This window comes from Lipophrys pholis (genome assembly GCF_963383615.2).
Source record: "Lipophrys pholis genome assembly, chromosome: 7".
Lineage (NCBI taxonomy): Eukaryota > Metazoa > Chordata > Actinopteri > Blenniiformes > Blenniidae > Lipophrys > Lipophrys pholis.
In genome coordinates, this window is record NC_137638.1 from 23,606,681 (window position 1) to 23,626,305 (window position 19,625).

At 40.9% G+C, this 19,625-nt stretch overlaps 1 protein-coding gene across 1 annotated transcript; it reads right to left on the reverse strand.

Annotated features, from left to right (window-relative positions):
• Window positions 1-315: 315 nt before the first annotated feature.
• On the reverse strand, window positions 316-18,074 carry adra1aa (adrenoceptor alpha 1Aa). Its single transcript, XM_080467919.1, has 3 exons — window positions 17,883-18,074; window positions 12,321-13,819; window positions 316-1,717 (listed from the first exon to the last, which is right to left on the reverse strand). Exons 2-3 carry the CDS (start codon window positions 13,216-13,218, stop codon window positions 1,164-1,166), a joined length of 1,452 nt encoding a protein of 483 aa, XP_080324045.1. The 5' UTR covers window positions 13,219-13,819; window positions 17,883-18,074; the 3' UTR covers window positions 316-1,163.
• Window positions 18,075-19,625: the final 1,551 nt, after the last annotated feature.

Consider the following 19,625-nt stretch of genomic DNA (forward strand, 5'->3'; position numbering starts at 1 on the left):
GGGGGGACATAAATCAATAGGGTTGGCAGGAGTTGTCCTCTTGCCCTTTGATGCCTCTGCACAAACAAACACTTTGCAGCCGCGAACTCGCACTAAACAACACTCGGGTTTTTCTCACCACGGTGAGCTGCACTCACAGTGAGGACCCTCGCAGAGGCCAAGCCGGGGACTGTGCGCCTCCTGAGCGGATGCTGACTAAAAAGGACACACGAGGAGTACACGGCCTGAGAGAAGAATGTCAGAGACTTTGTATGACTTATCTTGACATCGCTAAATCTGGTGGATTTCTTTTTCTTCTTTTTTTTTTTTTTTTTAAGAGGCTTGGGGGCCGGTCAAGATTGAGGCCAGCAACCACAAGGTCATCAAAAATTCCACAGAAGTATATTAAGACATCCATCTGGCACAGCTCAGAGGTGCATGATATTGTGGGAATGTGGACGGATGAAGTTGGAGGGGCTGTATATTTAGTGAGTCAAAGCAAAGCAAAGGAGGGAACAAAGCAAATACACACCAACAAAAAAAATAAGCGGCACCACGATGTCCTCGCGAATCCCTTCTTGTTTTGGGAACATTTTCATACAAATTTATTGTATGCGACACAGAGATCCGTTGGGTTCAGCGTGTACACAGCTGTACACAAACAACAGTTTCACAATAGGAACAGCATTAGGCAGATATTTTGAGATAACAGGGAGCACCACTGACCAGCAATTTTTTTTTTAAACAATTGGTGACATCATGCAATATATATATAAAAACAAAACTCTGATATTTACAGTTTGGTACGTTTATACAGTTCTTCTGTAATATAAAATATGTAAACATTTGGAAATCATTAGCTTTTTTTGGTCCACTTTAGGGGGAGTGCTTCAGCATGTACTCCAAAAACATATTTTCATGTCCACACAGCTGCATTCTGCAATTACTGTTTAGAAACCTGGAAAGCCCTCTTCTTAAAATATAAGAGACATCATTTTGATGAATTCACATCCATAAAAAAAAAACTAAAAAAAAGGAAAACATAGAGATGTTGGAAATTTCTATTTTAAAAGCAGCCACATTTCCAACACAGTGCATGTGATATTATCCCAGATAAAGGAGTCATATTCTCATCTGTGACCTTGGAAGAGGAGTCATAACTAATGGATGTAGGATTACGGAGGTTATACAGGCTCTCCTTTTTCCGACAGAGACATTTGGTGGATTTTGATGGTGGGAAGGTTCCCGACGGGAGGGAGCTGGGCACCGTTCGACTCAACGGTGGGCGACCCCGCGCCGAGGATGCAGCAACAGGTCCGGCGGAAGCTTTTATTGCAAAGCTTGGCCACTTTAGCTCGACTTGTTTGGGCCGGTCCAGATCCGTCCGTGGGGCCTCCAGAAAACACCTTCCACTCCCTGCTGTCCCTGGAGGAAGGAGTCCTGGACAGGGCGACAGAGGAGGACGGGCTGAGTCGACAGGGAGGCCCCCTGCTGTCGAGGCCCAGCGTGAGGGGCGAGCTGTGACCGTGCGTCTGACTCTGACCTGCGCTCAGGTGATGGTGGTGGACTCTGGGAGGCCTTCTCAGACAGTGAACTCCCAGTAAACTCTGGAAGGCTTTCTTGAACTCCTGGTTGGAGCACGGGTAGATGATGGGGTTGATGCAGCTGTTGAAGTAACCCAGCCAGAAGGAGATCTTGAAGACCGTGTCCGAGGGTCTGTACGCAGGGAACATGGAGCCTGTGGTGAAATTAAACACACCCGTCGTGTTAGAAATGAACTGAAAACAGATTTAAATGTGAAGCTGAGACACTAAGTGTGATGGAAGGGTGGATTCTTGTGAGTTCAAGTTTGTTTTTTGTAGGACTCATCTCTATTTGTCCCGTTTGTCTCACTGTGCTCTGTTTCAACATATTTCTGAGACTTTATTTTTTTAAATCACATTTTCCAGTGCCACAGGTAGCAGGTCTTTTACCATTTGCTGTGGTGTACATGATGATATCAGCCATAATAAGATGAAGTCGAGATGAAGTGGGCTTACTGGTGATCACTTTTATGATGAAAGTAACTACCAGTAAGACCACTTTTACGTGCAAACAATTAAGACTTTGATGGGTAAAATGCGTTTCATTCATATCTTTAATAGTTTTGTCATTTCATCATGTTAATATTGATGCTTTTGCTGAATGTGAATATGGTGCTGCTGTGGCTGCAATCGAAGGAAACTTGTTAAATTGTGTTACTTGTGTTTCTAACTTTAGTAATCGCATTCATTGTCATCATTTGAGATTCATGTTTGTGATGTGGCACTCTCCTGTACAGTGTTTCTATATTGATGGTTTCAATAGCCATGGTGTCATAATGAGGTTGATAAATTCAGGCAGGACACTGTTGACGGCTGAGGTGTGAAATCCACAGCCCGTCACTGCATTTCATTACTTATGAGCAGCAGAGCTGCTGTCTCTCGGTTGCTGTTAGATATATATATATTTTTTTTAAATGGGCATCACCACAGGTTTTCTTCACTTTCCAGGACAAAGTAGCTCTGCTATTGAAGTTGATTTCACTGTGCAGCAGCACTTCATCACTCTTCCTGACAGCAACATAAAAGGTGTCTGACTCTAAGTAACATGAGAACTTATCCACATTACCTGCGATATATTGGCATCCCTAAAATCATTAGTGAAGTTTAAGAAAATCTTGCGGTTCTGTTTGCGTGTCTTACTTTCACTGTGTTTAGCTTCTAAATAAATATATTTTTTAAAGAATCTTCCTCTGACTGAATCAGACAACACACTGATCAGCACAGCTAATATATCACAGCATTAAAATAAGACAGCAATGTTAGGACAGGTCTGAGAGAGGGATGCTTGAAACTAAGCCAGGCAATGTTTTTCCTAGTAAATGGTGTATTTTTATGTACAGTCATAAAAGTAATTCCACTTTACTGGCTGGTTCATATATCAATGGAGATGGGTCACTACTATGGCTCCTTGAGCAAACAACCCCTTGATCCCTAAGATTCAGGAAGGATATCTGGTGCAAAATGTGTGCCACATCCAACATGAGGATTACATGATTCAGTAGTCGAAATGTACTTTCTTTGTCATTAAAGCAGCTCCTACTGTTTAAAGAACTAACCAGTGACCGTAATCAATTACTAACTCGGTAACTTGCAGTGCACAATTAAGATACAGAGATGAGAACTTCTTATAAGAGCACCCAAAACACATTTTTCTTTAACGGAATCATTCCTGAGCCAATTTCACAACTCTCCATTTATTAGCTGACAAGACCTGCAACATATCATAGTGACAAGTTTATAATCAGAATTCATCCTTTAGGGATCATTAATGTCCATATAAATATTGCTGTGAATCTAATTCACTGCGGTACTACATATCCCTCCTCTGTGTAATCCACATTTTAAATATATAAGTTTTTTCTTTTCGCTGGTTTCAAAAACCACAACTGACCCTTCAAAACTTCCTGTCTATGGTCTCATTCATGATTGAAAATCCTCTTACAAACACGAAAACAATTCACAACGTCACTCCTTTCTTTGTTAGTTTTATTAACTGTGCACCGCCTCTCCCTGCATCACTTCAGAAATACTCCATAAAGGTTAGCGGGGTGAAGAAGCTGTGGCTGTCTGGGAGGAAATGTCAATCAAATCTTTTTTAATAAGATTTTACCACCTGCGCCACAAGGAAAATACACACAGTTCAATGTGCACTCTGCACAAAAGCAACATGTACACATGGATGGCTGGGACAATGTCAAACTTCTTCCATCCATCCATCCATTTTCTCCCGCTTAACCGTTTCCAGGTCGCGGGGGTGACAGTCTGAGCAACGTCACCCAGAGCACATTGCACCGATTAAGAACCTTTCCTGCAGGTGGTGAGCCCACGGGAAGGTGGCGCCCGGCATGGGACACGAACCCACTACCTTGAGATTGTGAGTCTCATGCTCTACCAACTGAGCGAGCTAGGCTATGTCAACCTTCTTTCTACACTTAAAAGACACTATTCGCTTGATGTACCTCTGTTGAATGCTGGTTTAAGATATTAAATATTTTGGATGAAGTCGTCATCGTCCCACCTCTGTTGGACCTTGACTTGTTCCGTTTTGGAAGACTTGTGGCTCTTCCAGGTCAGACTGAGGAGTTTTTTGGTTTATATTATATATATTTATATTTATATAATTAGCATTTTCTCCACAAAGGTGTGACATAGTGTGGGACATGCTCTAGTCTCATCTGAAGCCACGCTGCCTTCGATCTTAAAGTCTCATCTCTATGTGGCCTTGACAACAAAACTGGAGGGAATAGGGTAGAGGTGTTGAGTGGCTTCAGGCTGTGGAGAAAAAGAAATCTCTGGATCTTAACAATCACCACAATTGACCCTGGGCATAAAATTTATGAGCGTCCATCCAACAGTTGCTGAGATATTTCAGTCTGGGCTGAAGATCCAAACTGACCTGGAGCAATGTTTTTGTGAGGCTCAAGTAATCTATATATTTCCACGAAGTGTCCTCTCCATCAATGTGCTTTCATACGAACACTTGCCTTGTAACTGTGGAGGAAATCACTTATTTAGATCAAACTACTGCAGTTTCCTTGTGATACTACTTGCTTTCAAGGCTAAGCATTGTATTACAGCTGCTGTTGTAGTTTGCGCTGCTTTTTGATGAGATGAAACGTTCCGGGCGAAGGATGTGAGTGGGATATTAAATGAGGATTCAAAAGGTAATGGCTTAACAGGCACATCACATGCAGGGCCTGTTTGTCACCGTAAATGTCGGCGACTCGTCACATATTCAGTGGCTGCCAGCAAAACATTAATATAATTAAATGGCTGACTTTCTCTGTCGCTGCACTACATCTGTCTACCGTCTACTTGCAGAGGAGGAGCGAGAGAAGCTGTCTGGTAAAATGCTTTATTGGGCAAAGCTGTGGCACACAGTTACCTGTAGGCTTTGATAAAAATAGGATGATGATGTTGGGATGAATAGGAAAAAAAGAGGTGGAGAGCAAATTATTTTGTGCCTGCACAGTTCATACACCTTATCCCCAGCTGCAGCAAAAAGAACAATTCTATTGTATTCAGCCGCCCTGATAGAGCCTGATGATACAGTGAAAATAGAGGCTGTTGCAGCTGTTGCATGGATGTATTGTTGTCTAAAATCAATGAAGCATCAGTGGCCCTGCAACTCCACCTCCTGTGAGAACAACGAGTTGCCCCTTGGATGTTTTTCCCACTAAACTGCTGAAAGAGGTGTTTTCTACCATTAGACCTTCTCTCTTGGATTTAATGAAGACTTGGCAGGATGTGTCCCCAATTCTTTTAAACATGCTGTTGTGAGACCCCACTTGATAACGTTTTAGACCTGTTTCTAACTTGCCTTTTAACTCAAAGGCACTTGAGAAAATTGTTTTTATGCAATTGTTGTTGGAAAACAACTCACTCACACAGCACTGAGTCTGCACTGCTGAGATAACGTGGATAACGACGTCACCCTAGTGTTGATAGACTTAACAGCCACATTTGATACAGTGGATCATTCAATCCTCCTGTTTCGATGAAATAATTACGTTGGTATCCGTGATACTGACCTCAAGTGGTGTGAGTTTTACCTAACCAACAGGACTTATGATTGACGGCCTGTCCTCTATTGCGTCTTTGTTTAGTGGAGTGCCCCAGGGCTCTATCTTGGGCCCTGTGCTGTTTTCATTATATATGTTGCCACTGGGGTCAATTATTGCATTTAGCATTTCACTGCTACACTGAGGATTTGCAGCTGTATTTTCCTGTGTTCCCAAACAGAAGAGGCGCCCTTCAATCTCTAACAAACTGTATCACAAACATCAAGTTGTGGCTGGGGAAAAATATCAAAGAGGATAAAACAGAGTACATTTTTTGTGGTGATAATGTCTCCAAGTGTATTCAGTCTGAGAAGAATCTGCGAGTGATTTTTGATGGCAGTTTTAAATTGAATAAACAGTCAGCCCTCAGTCACCTCCAAATTGTGCAAAATGCTGCAGCCCATTTCTTTTATTAAACACGTGCAGACATCAGCACATCACCCAGTCCTCTTCTCCCTCCACTGGCTCCCAGTTTGTTAAAAGCCCTCCACGGAAATGCAGTCAGTTTGCAACAAAGACTGTTTTATGTACTTGTTAAAATACTCAAAATATAGATTCAAAAACTGAAAAACAAAACAATCCTGATTCAAGGTCTACAAACATAAACATGAGATTATATTCCAGCTTCATGATTTTTGATCAAAAATGGTTGTGTCAGGGTTGAAATAACGATAATCAGGAACGCTCTCCAGGTGAAATGGTTGACCACCTATTGTGTGCAAATGGAAAATAATCTTTAATTGCTAGTTTGCTGGTGTTATTACCTGATATAGTTCTTTTTCTCAGACTCAAAGTTTTACATTACATTGTTTATAGCTTTTAATTTGTCCTGGTTGAATTCACCACAATGTTTTCATTAAGAAAAATCCACTTCCTAAACATATAATAAAATAAAAAGAAATATTTATTGAACTCACCATGATCACTTATCTAAAATGACATGGAATCGGCATGTTGGAAATACTGACACACACAACTTATGTATAATTCCTCATGTTACATTTTGCAATTCTTGATCAAGTAGCATTTTTACCAAAGCTTTTTTGTCCATTTGTTTGCACCATGTAAACATGTCAGAGAACACATATCACATATCCAGGGGAAGGTGCATGGCAGTGTGTCCCAGTACCTTGGATACAAACATAATCCTGCTAAAATACAGCCAGGTCAATCAGATCAAACAGCTGCTAAAAGAGGAGCCACATGTGGCTCTTTGGTCCTTCTGTCGTGGCTCTATTAAGCTTTCACATAAAATGATAGCTAAATAAATGTTTGATCCTGACTTTGTTTCATTTACGCACACAAAGTAATTTTCAAAAGGACATTAAACTTTTAGACAAAAAAAAAAAAATAAATAAAAAAGGGGGGAGGGGACCAAAACTACAAGAAATGGGATGAAAAAACTGATAAACCATCTTTGATTTATAAAAGGGAAAAAAAAGCTTCAAAATGGTTGAAAAACACACAAAACTGCTTAAAAAAAAGAACCAAAATGATCAAAACAGCTAAAATGTCAGAAATATGTAAGAAATCCAGAAAAAGAAGCTTTTAAACCCCTTTAATCTTTTTTAATATAAAAACAGCTGAAAATGTAATGAAATGTTTACCATCCAAAATTGTAAATGAAACTTTAGAAATGCAAAATAAGACACAGGTTAAGTCCATATATCAAAACAACATATAAAACTTTAAGAGCTGTGAAAGCATCATTACTAAGGTTAAAAGTGTTTTGCATCAAACACAGATGTTGTTGTTGTTTGGATGAAAATATCAGCTACTGCTGCTGGTACACAACGCCTTGTTGTTGTTGAGCTGCTCATGATAACACTTTTACAACTAGATTGACTGGATTTATTGATTTTATGGCCGTTGATTGTCAAACAAAACAAACCCAAAAAAAACAGATTTGATAACTTTTCTAAGACAACTTCAACTTTTAATTCCTTGTATTTCAGCTCACTTTATAAATATTCGACGCACTGGTGAATTTTGTCTGCGATTCAACAGACAGCTTCTCTAATGACAAGTCTACAGACGCAAATCTCTATTTCTCCATTTTCTGGTACTTTCAAATGTTCTTGATATCCAAAACGGTGTAGAGAACGGGTGTCAAACGGGGTTCGATCCAGTCCTCTACACAACCTTGCAAAGGGTAAAAGTTAGAAAGGAAAGAACTATTTATTTTTCTCATGAAATCAACTGCTGCTCCTAATTTAGTAATAGTAGCATAAAATAACACTGTAATTCAAACCAAGGAAATTACAAAAACAAAAACTATATTGGCGATATATATGGATAATATAGAATTATCACGTCTATAATGATTAATATTCATGATATGGATTAAGGATATAGGACACAGTATGATATAAAATATGAAGTGAAGTACAAAATATTTAAAGGTTTATATGTTGCATTTTTAATGCAAGTATTGTCAAGAACATGCAGTTAAAATACTATATATATTATTTTATTTAATCTTGTTCAGGATTTGATAAAAGAGATCACATTAATTGTCAACTTTTCATAATGCCCTCTTCACTCTCTAACAAAAGGAAACGTGTAATAGCCTGTATTTATGGGCGATTATGTATCATTATACTAGTCAAACCTTCTCAAGATCGATTAGGGTGATTTTGCATGTGGCCTGAACTAAAGTGAGATTGACAACTTTGGTCTATACTTATAAGAAGCCCTGTTCTCAGAAGAAATCAGTACAAGGGCCAAATTAACCACCATTGCTAAAACACAATGTATTTGCAACTGTGTGGTCAACGTTAGTTTTCACAAAAGGTATTGAGGAATAGTGCAGATGCTTGTAACGAAATATTCCCTCTAACCTACGTCTGTAAAACTAATTGCATAGCAGCATCAGTTGACTTCTGGAAATCTGACTTTTAAAAGTCACATGCAGACATGGAGCATCAACAGCGTGCAGTGGAAGTCGTGTTGCTGGCCAGTTATTGAAATGAAGTCAAATATTCACTTCACTTGATGTTTTAGTTTCCACCCAGTCCAGAGTGCAAATAGCTGCCTATCGCTGAAAACAAGAGGTGAGTGAACTAAAAAGTAAAGTTGTCGGGCTTGGAGCCCCAGCAGAGATCTTGTATTTGATTACCGACTTCACTGGAGCTCAGGGGAACTCACTAAGTCTATCTGTGAGTTCATTACTACAAGTGACACCTGGTGAAGGGCTCGTGTGGGCTCAGGCTTCCACCCAGATATGATTGTTTGGTCATGGTGGCTCTGAGCTGGAAGTATTTGCCCTTTTCATTGTGCACCCTGCTTGGTTGGGCTTCATCCTCCTGCAAAGCCAGTCTGGATAAGAATAGATAAATAATGCAGCTCCAGAAAGAAGATGAACTCTTAATGCTCCTCTAAGCCACAAGAAACCAGCAAACCCTGTGCTTGAGACTTCACTGGTGACGTACAAAATCTCATCCAAACATTAGAAGATGCTGATGGAACTACAATGAACACAGATAATCTTAACTGGAGGCATTCCAGCTCGCGGTCAGTGTCTTAACATCTTGTGTCATGCGGGAACCCTGTGAAGTTATTCTTTAAATTAGCAGTGGCTTGCTTTACACTTCATTATAGCCTTGAGAAGGACACTTAAAATGTCAAAGAGAGAGAGAGAGGCAATCCACAAATATATACAGAGCCTGAATGTCTCACCTTTAAAGATTATTGGCCTTAATAAACGTCGTCCCTCATTTTCAGTTTCTTCACTAAAAACAGAATATTTATACCAACGATTCAAGTCATTCAGTACTTCATATCAACACTGGACCGTTGGTTTGTGGTTGACTGCTACATCTCTCATCGCCAACTGACTTATATGGCAGCGGTATGCACAATGGTGCCAGTATTAGTAGGGGAGTATTGGTAAGCCGAAGCTTCTCCTCGTTTTCCAGTCTGGAAAGTACTCAGTCCGTCGGTAGCTGCTATATTTACAAGCATGAGAGCATGGAATAAACCAAAACCCTGCAGGATTTGTGAGGGTTTTGCTTTATCTAATATCTACTTGGGTCAGATTTCTTTCTCACAATATTGACAACCCGCACAAATGGAGCATGCAAGGCTGGCAAGCTGTGTGATTACTTCCTTTCAAACTTGTCTTCATCAAACCGGCTGCTCTTGAAGGGGAACACCATCTCAGTCTGACACCGATGCGACGGCTTTATCTGCCGCTGAAGGACCGGCATTGTGATGAAGTGAGTCACAAACACTGGTCTGACTCTCCGTGCTTTTGTTTACAGACAGGGGAGCAGTGGAGGATGTCAGCGACCTGAAAGATTTATAGAGCCTATTTATAGAGTGTCTACCTGGCCGAGTCGAAGCATTTACTACGCCGCACAAGAAGCCACATGCCTGGGTCAAATGCTTGAGCGTGGCCCTCCCACAGCGGAGCAATTAAATTAACGTTATCCAACTATTACATTTGCCGGCACTCAAAAGCCCGACAGCGGGATAAATCAATGGGTATATCTGTAAAACTAATTAATGTGGACGATAAATGGCACTCTAAAACTGAGCGGACTTGTTTGTACTGTTGGTGATCAAACATATTTATGAGCCTGGTTTTGATAGAATTTCTACTTCTTAAAAAAAAACAAAAAAACAATGCGCCTATAATTTTGACAATTGAGACGCAACATCTAGTGAGGAACACTCATCTTCTTTAATCCAGAGTGAGGGGAAACTATCTATTACTCTTGTGAAATCTGAGTGCACAGTCACATGATCAGGAATTGTTGTCCATGTGTGGATAAAAATCAAGTCGTCAAGCAACAGCATTATATTTTCAGTTGAAGGCATGTCGGACTACTGTTTGATGAGGTCAGAGTGAGGGTAATGGTTTAAAGAGTAGTAGTTACGGCCAGGTGTAGGAGTAATGACTTATCAATACATGGTTTTGAAGGGGCTCGCACCTGTACAAGTGTTATTTTCCAATGATGTCATTTTAATTATAATTGAAACCATCTGAGTTTGTTGCGGTTGCCTGGTGGCCTGGTGGTTATCATTGCGCCCTCACAGTGAGATTATTCCAGGTTAATAGAGTTTGCACATTCTCCCTGTGTGCATACGTGCACTACGCCGGTTCATTCCCATAATCACAAAGCATTTTTCTGTAGGTGGAAACTTGAGTGTGTACAGACGTCTGTGTTTTCCCTGTGGAGGACTGGTAACCTGCTTGGATTAATCGATATAAAAGATGAACGAATGACCTTGGTGAAGTCATTTGAATGAAGATCCAAGCCTGTTGAGCTGCAATTCTGTAGCCAGTAACTGAATTCTTGGATCCCTATAATCTTTAAAAGAACAATTAGCTATAGTACTTTTTTTTTTTTTTGTAGTTTCCTGTGAAATTAGTTGTGCTTAACTCCTGTACTTTCCACCTCTTGTTACAGAGGTTTATTATAAGGCTGCAGGAGTTGTGGTGAAGACATGTGTGGTGGTAGAACTAAGCTTAAAGTTGGTGTTACAGTGAGTCGTAGTCCGTTGCTACGCCTGTCACACAACTTTCTCAGAGTCGTTGCAGGTCTCCAACATTTCTCAATTTATTTTCCACAAATGAGCTTTTGCTCATATCTGTTGGTCCTCAACTCAGTCTGAGTCCTTGTCCAGCAGCTTCTGCACTACTTTCATGGGCTCCATTTTACTTGACATGTGACGACGGGATGATTGCTAGACTAGAAATGGATCCTACATTTATATATTCATGATTTCTCACTTGCCTCGCACGCTGGGAGTCTGTGAAACTGTCTTTCAATATTAGTGCAAAAATACAAATGCATACAGAAATATGCAAGACAGACATGGGAAGTTTAACACTAATTCCTATTTGGATTAAGACCAAATACCTGTGTAAATATGCAAATATATGTAAGTGTGTGTGTGCATGCGTTCAATAATTTAATCAGTTTTCAGATGCTGAACTTATTGTTTTCATCTATTTTCTTTTATATTGTTCTTCTTTCTGATCCTATTTTGATTGTAACGTTGTTACTAGGCATTTCTTTTAAACTTGTATAAAGTGTATGCACATACCTGCAGTTGTGATGCATGTTAACTGATCTTTATTCATTATTGTCTTTGTCAGGCAATCGTCATCACTCGCTACGTCTTGTTACCATGAGTCTGTAGATAATTAACTCTTAATTTCCAAAACAGTTAAAATAAGTTTTTAAAACCAAACAATTAAACAGATCATAGGTGCCGATTTAAATTTTTGTCCGCGCGTGTCCAAATGATATGAATAACCTACCAATATATAAAAATCACATAATTCTGACTATATAAGGCTTCTTGTTGCTTCTGAATATCTAATTCTACAAAGGTTTATTTCTCTGTTTTCTAATAATCCATTATATAAAACCCTAAAAGTCCTGAAAGAATCCATTTTATATATAGGCTTTGGTGGCTCTGGTAGAATTGGAAGGCTCAGGGTTTGAAATATACTTCAAAATATGTTTAGTTCATTTTAAAAATGCGTTTTTCTTTTTTTTTGATGGGCTATCCCCGAGTGGGTGCTGGAGCTCCGTAGCACCCACTGGATCACCGCCTATGAAACAAACTGTACTGATTGAAATAGCATTGATTGTTGCTGTGCAATGGACAAACGCTGAACACTTCACGGTGACTCACACAAGAGATTAGTAATTACATGGAAGATGAACATGATGATACTCACCGATGGGTAGGACCAGGAAAAACGGCAGCCAGCACAAAACAAAGCAGCCGACCACAATGCCCAAAGTCTTAGCAGCCTTCTTCTCACGCGAGAACTTGAGCAGTCGCAGGGCGAAGTGTGTGCGGCTGCGGAGGGCCTCGTCCTCTGACACGGTCGTGTTGCCGCGGTGTATCCTGAGTATCACCCGCTCCGAGTCTGACTTCTCCGTCTTGTGGCCCTCTCTCAGGCCCTGGCTTTCTCTGTGAGCCACCACGTAAACCCGACAGTACATGACCAGTATGATGGCCAGAGGGAGATAAAAGGAGCCCACCGCGGAGAAGATGGCGTAGCCCGGCTCCTCTGTGATCTTACAGATGGACTCGTCCTCCGGCGCCGGCTCCTTCCAGCCGAAGAGAGGTCCGATAGAAATGATGATGGACAGCACCCACAGCAGCATCACGGCCAAAAGAGCTCTTCGTTTGGTCATTATCGCCGGGTATCGCAGAGGGTAGCTGACACCGATGTAGCGGTCTACGGAGATCACACACAGGCTCATGATGGAGGCCGTGCAGCAGAGCACATCCACAGCTGCCCAAACATTACAGAAGACTCGTCCAAACACCCAACGATCCAGGATCTCCAAAATTGCAGAGAAGGGCAGCACTGTGGAGCTCAGCATCAAGTCCGCCACGGCCAAATTCACTATGAAATAATGTGTGACTGTCCGCAGGTGTCGATGACAGACCACTGAGAGGATTACCAGGATGTTCCCCACAATTCCAAACACGATGAAGACGCCGAGCACCAGGCCCAGCACCACCGCCTTCACCACGTTGAGCTCCGGGACTAAAGCGTGGCTGCAGTTGGAGCAGTTCTGTGTGAGTGGGGCCGGGGTCATCATGTCCAGCACAGGAACCATCAGCACCAAAACCACCCAGAGACTCGACACGGTCCCGTGCAGCTAAAGACCGACTGAAACACGCCGGTCTTAGTCTGCTACAGTGGAAAAGAGGACATCAGGGCTTTCTCAGATAAGCCATTAGAATAATGGTCATATTAAGTCGGTCTTGCCAAAATATAATTTAAATGATGATGCCTTCTGTAAATGAGCCATTACTTTGGCAGTGCATCAAGGAAACTAAAACAACAAGAGACATAAAGAAACACTGAGGAAGAAGTATAATATATGCAGATGGAACCTACAGTGCTGAAATCAGGTAATCCATCTTGGAAATGTTTCTGATGTTAAAACTGTTATTATTATGCAGCTGCTACAAAGCACTAAATGCATTATAAAGGGAGTAGACAGATGGGTTTACGCAATTCTAGGGAGTCTTCACATGTTCTCTAGAATGAAATCTGTAGATTGGGCCCAGACGTTCAAGTTTTATGAAAATTAGAACGGTGAGCCACTTTTCAGGGGGGAGGAGGTGGCTGGGCATCGGTAAGCATCCAGGTTGCTCCTGCTGAACACAGGAGCATATTCAGCTTCAGCACGACAGCAGCAGCACCCAGCGTCTCTGCAAAAGAGGGTCAGAAGAGTCAGCTGTGAGAGAAATGACAAGAGTCAAATACTAAAACACAAACGCATCCATCCCTGTTTTGTTTTCGGATTATTTTTTATTTCCTGTATTACAGCTGCTTGGTTGTATTAAAACTGTGGGTAGAGGTAGATTTCTGAGCCACTGTCAGATCAATGCCACTGCAGTCTAATTTTGCGTATCGATTGAACACAATGTGAAAAAAAAAAGAAAGAAAAAAAACCCTGCACTGGGGCTGCCCAGTTGCCTGAATGATCTGGGAAACATGACATAATTAAAACTGGACGGCACTGAGCCAACACAACATCGCTGCAGCGTCAGCAACACAACAGACTCGATCAACAGACCTAATGTGTGTTTTATAGCCGTTTTGTGGCGGCCTGATCTTCAAGTAACCTACAGTGCATCGAGATAAGCTCGATTTCACTCTCAGCCCTTCATTTAAATGCATCAATATCCCATTGTGACCTCGTTACAGGCAGAGATCAAGTCGTTGTTACAGTTTGACACTTTGATGGATGTGCATTAAAGGGTGGCATTGAGCCGCTTTTAATCAGACAGTTGTTTCACTATTCAGAAGAGAACGCCGTCTTATTTGATTTTAGGGGTAATTTCGGGTTTTACTTCGTTTTTGTTCATGAATTAACCTGCTTCTTAAATATTTAAGTGCTGCAGAATAAAAAAGTTACAATTTCGACCTATCTGCATCTATCGGCTTAGACTCAGCATATTTAATATTTGGGTTTTTATAGGATTCATTAAAAATATGTGGTTGACACAGTTTCTGCAGACTAAAACTCATGCTCACTGGTTCTCCCTCATAGCGTTGTCATGCTTACACTCCTTTAGACACTTGTATTTCAAATCTTCTTGTTTGTAGATTTATTAGTGTTTGGTATTGTCCAATAGTAGTTGTGTAAGGAAGATCAAATTGAAATTGGTTGAATATACAGAGTGAAAGTCTAAATTGAAAGTTTTGGGGTAAACCTGAACTATATAAATGTTTATGTACACAAAACTGTGAAAGTAGTGATCAGTGGTGTGGATTATCTTTGTAAACAACATAAAAAAAATGCCATAGAGTTTATTTTCTGCAACAATGCAGGAAAAATCCATCAAAAACAACCGCTGACCTTTATGGAGGCAAACAAAAGTATGCCAACGTTCAAGGTGGCCAATAAAATATGTCATCCCTACAGGATTTCACAGCATATTGATACCAATCTCACAGCCATATGGAAAACACTGAGATAGATCCAGCGGGGGATTAGATTAACTTCATGACAGTAAGAGAAAATCTCTTCTGACTCAGTCCAAACAATGAGAAATGGCTTCGGTAAATGCCAGGTCACCAATGTAGTGGAGTGAATGAATGATCACTATTAAAGTATGACATGAAGACTGAACCAGAACATATAAGATAATTGAGACTTCCCTCTATGTTTAGACATAATTGATCGCTTTTAGACAGATTCGGGTTAGTTATTCACCTAATTTGCTAAATCAACACAATTTCTCATTGTTATTGTCAGAATGACGGTAACATCCATCTTGTCATTCTCTTGTTGGAAAAGAGCAAGACACATATAATTCCCCTCAAAATATCTAACTCTTTATCTTGCCATTGTGAATTTATTTTCATATATAAGCTAAACGGTGCGTTGAAGCTCCTGCAGAGCTGGACTACTCCTACATTGATGTACTGGATTTATTTCACTTTGACTGTGCCGTCTCTGGTACTCCAAAACAATGTTTTGGTGCCACGCAGACCCCTCCGCTCTGACAGATGTGAAATTAATCTTGTCTGCGCAGATTAAATAAATGTAGATTAGATGAGACTAAAAGTAGTGTGGCCATGTTGGATTTTGCTAAGCTGCTTTATTTGGGAACAAATTAAAAGTTCATCTGAGTTGCCCTCTTTTCTATCTATCTGTCTGTCTGTCTGTCTGTCTGTCTGTCTGTCTGTCTGTCTGTCTGTCTGTCTATCTATCTATCTATCTATCTATCTATCTATCTATCTATCTATCTATCTATCGTTATTTTTTACAGTAGTACCAGGGTCAATTATGTTTAACAGGAATACTCTGTCCCTTACAGTGGCACGGGGGCATTAAGCAGTCTCCTCTTGTCTTTCACCCCCCCTCCTCCTCTATTGCTCCTCAACACACCTATTAACCACTGGCTGACCTTTTCATGTGCGCCCCACAAATCTCAGCTCCACGCTGCGTGCCAGGGTGTTTTACATGTTTGACTGACTTTTATGTCTCAGGTTAACCCCGGCGCTGGCACCGTGCCGCAGAGGCTGCATTCAGGAGCCATCATAGCACAGCAGGCAGAGCTTCTCCCGCCCACTCAAGTAGAGGCAGGAGGCAGGCAATAAACGTAATTATGAAAGTAAGAGTTACATGTTTATCCACAGGAGCTCATTACAGCACCATCATTTTGCACTGCTGTAAAGATTAGGTTACCTCAGCCTAAAATATCAACTGGTCCTAATTCATTAAAACGTGCTTCTGTAATCTTGAGCGTGCTGTGTTACAATGGAGGAAATAAGATTGATGGACTCACTGTCAAACGAGCTCCATTGTATCACTGCAGCAAAGATTTGCTCTTTGTCTCTTCGTGTCAGTGCAAGTTAAACAAGTGAAAAGTGACTCAGTGGCTTTCATATTGCAATCAATTATAAGGGATTAATCAATGAGTGTGCAACTAATCCTCACACTTATAAGGGTTAGATTGTATTGAGCAAAATGAGCTGAGACTTTGACTTTCAATGAGCATGACGAACCTAATTCAATTAAGTCATCTAGCTCATACTTTATCATCACAAGACCTCGACTCATGGTTACAACTAAATTCAAATTGTCTGAGAATACTCTGGGCTTTGGTAGTAGAAAAAAAGAAATAACCTGTTGATTTCAGTAGGCTGCATTGTGAGCCTGAGGAGTAGGGGATTCCATTTGGATTGGATGTCCTGTTGAGCCACTGGTGAGGCACCAGCTCGGATCTGTTTAATATTCATACACGGAGCGACACACATCCACAGTAGGAACTCGTCAAGCTAGAGAGCGGGCATGCTGCAGAGTGACCCAAGGGTGACCAGTGAGCAGCTCTATATTTAAGTAGCTGAAAGATACATGCCTTGCTCATGGGCATGCCACTTGTTTTTCTTATTATTATTACAATTATTATTTCTTTGTAGCCAGAGGTCCTTGTGTTTCTTCACCGTGTTCTTGGCCGTTGTCCAGATAGACACAGAGCAATGTGTCAAAGAAGCTGATGTGCAGCTACTGTAGAGGGCATAGATGGAAATCCACATTATTGTGAGGACAGCTTTAGACGTGTAGCTTCTCTCTGTCTGCAGTTATTTTAATTGGTCAGGAGTAAGCAGCCTTTCTGGCTCAGATGCAATCTCCACCTCTTGTGTGCAGAGCAATTCCCAGCTCTATAAGCTGAAACCACTGTGCCAGACTGTACCTGACAGAAAGTGGCACCTGCCTTCATAAAATGACAGAGATGTGGGCTTGTATTCCCCACAGATGTCATATTATTTTCTCAGGTATATACACCCACTTGAAGCTTCTGCTTTAGCATATTATTAGTTTCTAATAAACTTCGCACAACGATGATTTCTATTTATCTTCATGATCTCTTAATAGCAAGTAGAAGGGTGCTTAAATACTAAATTGGCTTTTTAAAATTTTTATTTAAAGAACTAATAAGAAATAGTGTTTTCTTATGATAGATTTCTGCCGGTTGAAATAACACTTATGGACTAAATCAAATGTTTAACACTTTTAATTATAACCTTAGGTTATAGATCGAATTACAATAAAATATAATCGAATTTTTGCTACTCATACGGGTAAATCACTTCATATTAAATTTGAGCTGAACGTCAAAGCAATAAAAATGAGCCAAAGACTGCGCGCGCCAGCGGGGATGACAAAAGAAGAGCTGCATAAATTAGACGAGACTGCAAATATCAAATAAAGACATTTATCTGCCCAGAAAGTGGAAAAAAAAAATGTCCGGGACTCACCCAACTTTCAGTGTGTTCTTCACATCACGACGGTTTTTGGCGGAGCCGCGGTTTGTGTTTGCGGAGTCGCGGCGGACGCTGCGCAAAGTGCGCTCATCGTGGACACTCCGTCCGCGTGTCCGCGCGAGCTCCAGGTGCTCCCGGTTCTCTTCAACGGAGATGATAAGGAGGAGCAAATCACCCACTGCTGGTTCCTCGCACCACTCCCCCCCCCCCTGCTTCACCCACCCCCTTAACGCCCCCCCCCCCCCCCCATCCTCACATCACCTCTCCCCGGTACAGCATCACTCCACGTGCGTCATCGCCGCCACTCACTGTCCACCGGATGACTTTTCATTCAGAAATCTTTCATTAACGGGCGTCATTCACCTTGTCAAGTAGTCAAATTGCTGGGGAGCACGACCCAAAATCCCGGATGAATATTTTACAACATTTAACAATTCTTTTATTAAAGTGCCTTACTGCAGCCTGTATGACATCATTTTATCTATTCAAGCTTTTGAAATGTACTGACTGAAATTTCAAGGCCTTTTCTATGACAGTTTTGCTATTTTACAGTTGTTTTTTGTTGTTGTTGAATTTCCTATTATAGCTCATAAACGCCACATTGGATACAGGGGTAAGAATTAACTGGAAACTGGAAACAACACTGTACTTTTGTAAAAAACGACAAACAATGGTCTGCTTTATTTTACAGCCCACACACCTACATTTGAAAAGCTTATTGTAGATGGTATTATAGCACCATCTGTCCATGTCACCACCACAGAAAGCATTACTCATGCATGCTTGATCTACATAATGCCAAAAGCATTCAAGGACAAACAAAGCGATGGGAGAGTTGCACTTTTGTACGAAGTCTCCGACTGATGCTTGAGAAACTTTGTCAAGTATTCAATATGACAATATATCAATATTTTTTTCATCAGTTATGGTTGTACTTACACTCTTCATTCACTACAGTTTTGTTTACCAATCCTGGAATACTGCAATCATAAGAATTTTCCAAAACTTGTCATGTCATAACTTTTAATAGTAGTTGGTGTCAGTTCATACCTTCTCAATAAAAATATTACAACTTTAGCAATACAATTATGACAATTTACTTCCAAATTGTAAAGAGAGTGGCACCTAATTGCGAGATAGTGGAGTTACTACACATTTATTCTATTAACAGAGCGAGTACCTATCTTCACGTTAAGCCTGCGGTTTCTATATAAAGCCTATAGCTCAGACTCCCTGTGGCCCATCTGTTGCACAACTCAATCAATACTCATTTGTTAAAATGTGAAGTGTGAGAGTCAATTGTAATCTGTCTGGCATTGCAACTTGAAACAAGACTTTATAATTCAGTGTCCATGTTTGTACTTTTCTCTCTCTTTTCGATTAAGGTACAACAAAGAGATGAAACAGAAACAATCACACAAATACACCAACAAGCACACATGGGTAAACACAACGCATTGATTTTTTGGGAGAAGAGGGGGGTCTCCCCCCCCCCACTGTGGACAAATCCTCACTTTAGCAGGTTGGAGTGCTCTTTGTTTTTCAAGCCGGGGTCCAGATCGGAGGGCTTTACCTGAGGCTGATGCCCACTTACAGCAAGAGCTGTTAAGTCCGTCTGTGGAGTCAACATCTGACCGTTTTAAGTTCAGCTTAATCAGCTCAGTCAATGAGTGCACTTTTATCTCACAACACAATTCCTTTGTGACCTATTCTTATATCCTGGGGACGAGTCTACTG